Source organism: Diorhabda carinulata, chromosome 4 (genome assembly GCF_026250575.1).
Source record: "Diorhabda carinulata isolate Delta chromosome 4, icDioCari1.1, whole genome shotgun sequence".
Lineage (NCBI taxonomy): Eukaryota > Metazoa > Arthropoda > Insecta > Coleoptera > Chrysomelidae > Diorhabda > Diorhabda carinulata.
Genome location: NC_079463.1, coordinates 13,629,919 through 13,638,296, shown reverse-complemented (window position 1 = coordinate 13,638,296; position 8,378 = coordinate 13,629,919). Strand labels below are relative to the sequence as shown.

Genomic DNA, 8,378 nt, shown 5'->3' with positions numbered 1-8,378 from the left:
AAGAGTAAACATATTTTATTTCCTTTGTAAGAAGAGTTTTATAAAAAATTGTATACGATATACTTGTTAAAAGTGATTTTATTGTGTTCATCTCCACTCACTACTTACTTCTAACACTTGTATCATAACTATTTTATGTCATGGTTAATTTATAATAATAATAATAATAGTAATTTGATTCAAAAACTTATTTCCATCTTGTATTATCAGTTGATTTGAAAAGAAAGGCATTGAACGTAGCGTACAGTATGAATTCTATTTCAGATTTAACAAAACAATAAGAATAATTTAATGGAAACTCAAATTGATAATATTGTAGAAAGAGCATCAACTTTTATTTAACGCCCCCCAAAGAAAGTAATTACATTTTTGAAGTACGGTGAGCGGGGAGGCCAATCTTGAGGACAATTCTTTTCTTGACCAATCCATTTATTTGAATATTGACGGTTTAAAAAGTCGCTTACATTAACACTTAAATAAGATGGTGCTCCATCAAGCATAAACCAATGTTCCAATCTGTTATGCAATGACAAATAGTCAAATAAACTCGGTTCGAGGAAAGGTATTTAATTTCTCATAGAATCAATACCAAAGTTTCCTGTTGTATGTTCTTTTAAATTTATCATTATCTAAATTCTCATACCTTATCACACACTTATTTTATTGAGACTGGCATTTCATTATTGTATGTGTATTTAATTATTTTATGAGGACAATTATTTCTTACGAGGCTGTGGACCGTTAGAAGAACAGTCCTCTATCGATTCACAAATGAAATATCTTTCAGTTAAACAGTCTATATCATTCCATGTGAACCCACTGGGATGGGCCCAATGGCGAGCTTCAACGCAATTCTCAGAACCGTTCTGAGAATTTTTTCCACTGGGTTCACCAGGATACCAATTGGCGTATCTCATATTTTGACCCGTAGACAACCAAACCCACTCATTATCGCCAACGAGATTCGTTGCTGATGTCCAGTAGTGCCCATAGCCTAAGCCTAAAAAAGATTAAATGGAAAAAACAATATTCAATACATTGGTTTAAAGAATCTTTTTATAAAATATGATGTTAGAAAAACTCATTTTTTGTTCTATGGGCTGGTAGTCATTACTTGATTGCAATCTCAGAAGACTCTTCATCTTAGAATATTCTTTCGTCTCAACAATATCGCCGGAAACATATATTGTTCTCTTCCATATTTGAGTGTGCTAAATTGTATTGATGTTAATATATTCGCGATATACCAACTGAATTGCAAGGTTTGTTGATTATTATCTATTATAGAAGTACACACAATTGTCATTTTTGTTTGTTAACAATACAGAACAAATTGGAGGAATGAAGAATAATATATAATTTACTTGAACCTAATCAGTGTATGTGTTACAGTAAATACCCGAATTACGCATAATAACTAGAAGTATCTGTAATTTCGCGTTCTTACTAGTATGTAGCGCGAATCGCGGATAAAATTGCCAACAGTCTACTCTCGCAGGCTCGCGCGGGCTCACAGTATAGTTCGCGCTCGTGACGTGTATGCACGTCTTGTAATTTCCTCAATCGAAGTTTATTTGTAGTAGAAATGAACAGTGAAAACACTAGAGCAGGTGCTTTACAACTTTGCGTTTTGGCCATTTATAGTTACACCTTAAAGAAACAATTTCTACTGAGCGACTAAGCATTCCGCGAATATGGAGTCTTGTCATGATAGCGCACGCTTAGCACCTGCAAGCCCATTATCGCAGAACGAAAAATTTTTGGGGAAAGTACTATGAAGCCGTAAAGAATATGCGAAACGGATCCACACTCATTCTTCGAGGGTGCCTCGCGCCTTCGCGCTGATACGGCTTAAGAACACCTAATGGCCACGAGGTTTAGGAAAATACTGAAATGTATCTTCAATTCGGCTATATACTGAAATTTTCAATCAGAACGCGTTCTTACAAAGCTTACAATAGTAACTAACAGAATATTAAAATTTACTAACTACAATTAATATTATAGGCAAGTATAGGTTATTAGAGAATAAAGTTGGTTTGGTTTTATTTAATTTGTGGCGCAATATATTAAATTTCACTTTATATGTGAAACTTGGAACATTTTAAAATTTAGAGTAATACACAATATAATTTTTTGCATTTAAATAATTTACTTCGACAAATTTCAGTGCATATGCACATAAAGCAAATCCTGCATAGAAACAAAATTAAATGAAGCTGCTTGATGTGAAGAAATTTGTTTATCTCTCCTTATTAAGTTAATGTCAATAAATTTTTGTTTTGCAAATGTCTAATTCGGATCTGGTATAGGTACAGATATTTAATCACTCCATATTTTGTACTTAACTGGTATATGTTGTCGTCGGTCCTCAGTAAAACAAGTAAATTTCTGAAAACATCTTTTGCTTTATCCTTATTAGGAATAGTCACCGAAACATTATCACCTACGGTTATCACCTCTTTCACAAGCTAAAGGGACATTTAGGTGGTAAACGAGCGACGATGAAGTCCGAGCAGCGATCACGCGCTTCCTCAATGGATGGGCCAGATGGAGACTTGGACTTGTGAATACAAAAGCTCCGTCTTCAAAAATGTGTCAAAATAAATGGAGATTATTTTCAAAAATAGATAACAGTTTGAGCTTTTCAACAATGTGATGTAATGTAAAATATATGGGAAACTTTCTTTGGATACAAATCTCTCATGACGATTATGACATTTAAATCGTTATGTGAAAAATATGCAAACATTTTTCATAACTATCTGATCTCCGATTTTTTCTAAACCACGTTTCGCTCACGAAAACCCCCGAGTGATTATTTCAACAATCCTAGGAAATTTGAGCTTGGTATAAATTTTTGTACCCTCGCGTGTGAGGACGAAAATAATCTCATAATAGGAAAAGGGAATGAAATTTTTTTTGTATTCTGATCCCAAAACTTCATAATTCACAAATTAATACTTACCATTATCTTGAATGAACTTCCCAATTCTATCGTTTTCTTGTTGACTATTTATACTGAGAAGATGCATTCCTTGTTGTCTACAGAATTGCAGAGATTTGTAAAAGTTTGCCTGAAAATACAATAAATACCCTTATTTTTATAAGATTCCTTTCGTAACAAATCATCAATTCGATTACATCGCTATCTTTGGAAAATTAGTAATTTTGAAAAACTACATCACACTTATTTTTAAGGAAGCAGTTTGTATACTTATTTCCAAGTATGTTACATCAACATTTGAAGGTTCAAATATTTGCTATTTTCCTCAGTAGTGATAAACCAAAAAGTATATCAAAATATTTCATTCGATGAGGTGATAAAACATAAATAATCGATAAAAAAAAACAAAATTTTGAAATGTTTTCCATTATTAGCCCTAAATATCACCCCGATATTCAACGGTAAATATTTCATTCTTCTCTCAATTCTTCTGAATTTTATATAGTTTTTATAATTACCTTAAATACAGTATCTACATAATACGTTTTTCCTGCAAATGAAAACCAATTAGGGGTTCTTTTATTAGTATTCAAAACCGGAGATAGAAATTCAGTGCCACTTTCTTCCAAAGTAACGTAGAAGAGATTGGAGATAAATAAGAAGAAAAAGACATGAATAAACATTTTAGTATCTCACTAACTTAAAAAACATGTAATTGATTAACTTGAATATAAACGGCACTATATTTAATTTTTTGGTTTTTGTGCGAAGACGTCATACTGGTATTTCCAGTTTGTTATCAATAAGTCGACTAAGAACTTGAACTTTAATTTGTGATAATCTTGTTGTTACAATTATATGTTAAGCAAATTATAACGCAATTTTGTATCAATAATTAAGATTTTGGTCTTCACTATGAACATTAAAATAGAATTTGTAACCACTTACAGAACTCTCTGTTTTCAATTGTTATAGTTGCGATTCAAAATTCGAAAAAAAAAAACTAATCGATACTTCAAATTATTCACTGAAAAAAAAACATGAAAGTTATAGAACATAAATGAATATCAAACTCAAATTTATTAGCTTTCTTTTTGTAACTTTTTAATTTTTTTTTAATATTTTAACGTTACTAAATTGTATTTTTTAGATATTGTGATGCTTGTTTTCCATAAACAAAGTAATATTCATGATAAATTGCATCATGTACGAGGGCGGTTTGATTTGAGTGGTGACTTTTCAATTAAACAACTCGCTTCACACTTAATGTTTAATTTTCCATTTTTTTCAAACGTCTAAAAACTAATCTGTCTGAAGTTTGGCTTCATTTGTCTGTATTCTGAATATAGCAGATTTTGGCTGTATCGTGATGCAACACAATTTTTTAATAAATGTTATGTCCATCAAGTACAACATCCCAGTCTTAGATCACCAACTTTATTCGCAGGATCTTGCACAGTTCAACTTCTGCCTCTTTCCTAATCTGCATCAAAAGGAAGCAGATTTGAGTCTGGTGAAGCTGTGAAAAAAAATCGGCGCGCGTCTTGAAGGATCTGACAGAAAAAGACACTATATCAATATTTTCAATATTTTATATCACCAGTCTCGTTATTTGATAGCCTCACCTCGTATATCTTCTTTGGTGTTTTCTGTTTCGCCCCAAGGCCTGTTGAATGTAATTCGGCCGATTTTTTGTCAAATCATGCAGTAGCTCTTCAATCATTAGATGTAATAACTTATATAATACTAGCAGACCGGGCCACGCGTTGCTGTGGCCGAGTGATAATAGTGAATGATAATAGCAACTTCATCAACGGTTGGTGCATTGAATCTGCCGGCGTGTTCTCCCAAAGGAACCTTGTCCGCTTTAATGACAATTTGATAATTGTCACTTTTTAATTGTGGTGATACTCTTTTAAACAATTGAATCAATTGATTACAGTTCTCCAAAAATAATTCTAATGAAAATACAATTGCTCTCTTTTCTGCTTGCTCAATGAAATTATACTGGCATTGAGTTGTTACACGTTTTTCACAATTGCCCATAAAATAGTTTCGAAGACATTTTTGATCTTCATTTGGCATTGGCATCAATGATCCAATTTTATGATATACCTGGCCTTGAATATTGAATGTTGTCTCAAAATTACGACCATCAGATAACAAATCACAAACTTTGGATGCTCCAAATGACATCATTTGGAAGCAAGAATCAAGAATTACGCAAAAATAATTTTGATTCATTTGAAATGCCCAAAAGAAGAGATTTCAAAGGTTCAGGTGGAGTAGGGAGTGGTGATAATACAACTTTTCCTGATTCGCAACACATGCCGGGTGTTTCACTGCGAAATTTTAACGCCTGACAATAATTGCATATTTTGTCCATCGCACCAACAGTAACTTTGAAATCAGCCGAATAATTGATGTCTGGTTCATAATTAAATGACGGACAAATGATCCCACATGTTACTGTGCAGTTGGTTCGATGGTTTTCTCGGTTTTGTTCTCTAAATGAATCTATGTGTTGTTGACGTGCCACCCTGGTTCTCAATGCATTTTTTTGTCGACGAATATCACGCTCTTTTCGTGCACGAATTTCAGATGTGCGAATTCTTTGAGCTGCATTTCTTTCTGTTCTCTGTTCGACTGATTCATGAGCTCTTTCAACACGTCCACATCGAATCTTCTTGCTACGGGCATTAAGGTTGGATTTTTTGGATGTTATTTTACTAAAAACTATACCTGATTGAATTTTTAATGTAATGAATTTCGCTGTTCTCTGAATAACAGTAAGTTAGAAGTAAAAAAAATATTCGAAGTAATGTACGCAACGAAGACAAAATGAAGAATGATTTGAAAGAAGCGACGTTAAGTGGTATAGGCAAAATAAGACATGTATAGTGTGTAGTCTAAGAAAATATCTCACATTAAAGTGTGGCGTTATCTATGAAGTTCAAAGGACAAAATTTTACAGTTCTCTGTAAAGAAATTCGCTTAAGGCGCCATCTGTTCCAGACTTATGAAAACTAAGATTGATAACAATAATCAAGTTTGATAATCAGTTTATTATTAATTATTAATGATCGAGACCATTAATTTAAATAAAACTATCCTATCATTCAAGGCGGACCAAATTACATATATATGCCAACTTTCATGAATATCAGTTGACTTGTTTTTGAGTTCATTCGGAACATATACACGGACACTGAATTTTTATATATTAATATTCTAATGTGTATTATTATTTGAAATATTTAAAATTATATCCCATGATTTAGTCAATCTATTTTAGTTGACTACAGAATTTTCTCAGTATTTGTTTTTTTTCTAACAGTAATATTGGCGTTACCTGTTGTTTGAGTGTAACGTACTCTTCTTGTAATCTTATTCTCTCAGCTATTTCTGAAAACCATCATTAGTTTTCGTTATCGTTTCTCAGTCGACGTTTTCTGAATACATATTTTTTATTCATTCAGTACTTATACGATCCGGAGTATAATAGTTGCTATAAGGAGATTTAAGTTTTGGGACGGTAAAATTCATTCCAAAATATATTTTGAATCGGTTTTTAATTATTAGATGTCAAAAAGCTTTGAATATATTTAGAAAAAAGACCGGTAACGAATAGAGCTTTACTCACCTCCGATTTTACTTTATTTTCTATAGGAGGGAAAATCCTCATGAACTTACGGTGTCCTTGACGGGTACTGTTGGACTATAACCGGCTGAAACCCCTACTGGGCTGCCGCATTTTTCAATAGTATTCGCTCTCGCAGTGCTTCGTTGGAAAGGCTGTCTTTCGTTATGTTTAGTTCCTATTCTCTTTCCCTTTGTTTTCTATTATTGCCCATATCGCTCCATACGTGTACTTCCAGGACTCGTCTGATTCTAACAAGCACTCCATCATGTTGAATATTGAAATTTCTTCTCCTTTTCTGAGTATACAAGTTTCTTACTTCTTCTCATTTGCAACAATGGAAGACCGTATTCTCAGCATCGTCTTCCTTACTTCAGTAGGTGTATTTACGAATGTATGAACTCCGCCTGGTATAAAGGTGCCTGCGGGAGCATCCCTGACCTGTACTTGCTTGTCTTAAGGAGTAGACAGTTTCCCCATACTTACTGTTTACGCAGACTTCGATAATATGAATGCGTCGGTGGGTCTATCGGCCATATGTTCCGTTGTCCCATTTCACTTGCCCCCTCTGGGTGAGATTTGCTCTTGCGTCAGCTTTCGACCTGTCTTTTCTCTTTCAATTGCAGCTCCATAGGGGTCAATCCTGCGATTACCACTTGTCAGCTTTACGATGCAAGTTTTTGTTTCATAGACTGTATGCCATATTGGTGCGCTGGCTATGGACTACGCTCGAAAGGATTTTCCTCTTAGATGCACTAAGACCGTTTGGCATTATACTCGTCAGAGCTGAAAGAGCCCATCGTACCAGATGCTCTACAGAGTTAGGCCCATTACTGATCCTTGTGGTACTTCACTGTTCAAGTCAAAGATCCTGGAGTTGTTGTCTACTTCAGTGATTATATTTCTGTTCAACAGGTACGATGCAGTGATACTTATTAGGCTTTTCTAACGTTTATGGTTATGAATGCGCATAAGCGGCGATGGGCAGAGGAAAAAACTTTGCTATTCTGCAAACCTCTCCTATGTCATCGAGAGTCTGTCTACCTTTCCTGAATCCTTACTGCCGTTTTGATAAACCTCCAGTACGCTGTTATTCTTGGCTGTATTTAGAAAATCAGGTGCTCGTAGAGTTTCCTCTCTACATCGAGAAGACATATGGGGCTGAACGAATATGGATTTTCTAATAGCAGTCTTGCTTCTTTTCATTTCTCTGGGAAATCAGCATGGCCCATTAAGTTGTTGTACACTGTTAGGAGATAGTTTTGAAAAAATTTAAAAAAAGGTAACTAATTTTATAAAAGAAGAGACCTACAATCAAGACGATTTAGAAACATATTCTGTGTTACAGTTTTATTATTTTTTAGAATTAATTTTGGTTTTATTGGTATTTTGTGTATATCTGTAATTAAATAAACAGATGACACTCCAAACCACCGGGGTAGGTTGTGCAGCCATCAATCCACTTTGCCTTGGATAATCAACTACAAAAGACGGTATTTGTCTTGTCTTAGTATGTGGCCAAAATACTCCAGTTTCCTTTTTTACTGTAGTCTCTGCATAAATTCTATGTTGGTGATGCGCTCCATCCAGGATATTCTCAAAATACTTTGATATATCCACATTTGAGTCATTTTAAAGTAGCCTCTAAACTATAGAATCAAACAGAAAATATGAAGCACCTATCTAGTGTTAATTTTGGTTGTAAAGAAATATCTTTGCTGGTATAGTTTCTTCATGTTGTTAAACATAGCTCGAGCCCTTTCTGATGCCAGGTTCTATTTCACGTGGTGC

At 34.0% G+C, this 8,378-nt stretch overlaps 1 protein-coding gene across 1 annotated transcript; it reads right to left on the bottom strand.

Moving 5' to 3' along the window:
- Positions 1-237: 237 nt before the first annotated feature.
- LOC130893073 (perlucin-like) lies at positions 238-3,768 on the bottom strand. The gene is made up of 3 exons (XM_057798849.1): positions 3,466-3,768; positions 2,969-3,077; positions 238-1,000 (listed from the first exon to the last, which is right to left on the bottom strand). The coding sequence occupies exons 1-3, from the start codon at positions 3,628-3,630 to the stop codon at positions 717-719; spliced, it is 558 nt and encodes a 185-aa protein (XP_057654832.1). The 5' UTR covers positions 3,631-3,768; the 3' UTR covers positions 238-716.
- Positions 3,769-8,378: the final 4,610 nt, after the last annotated feature.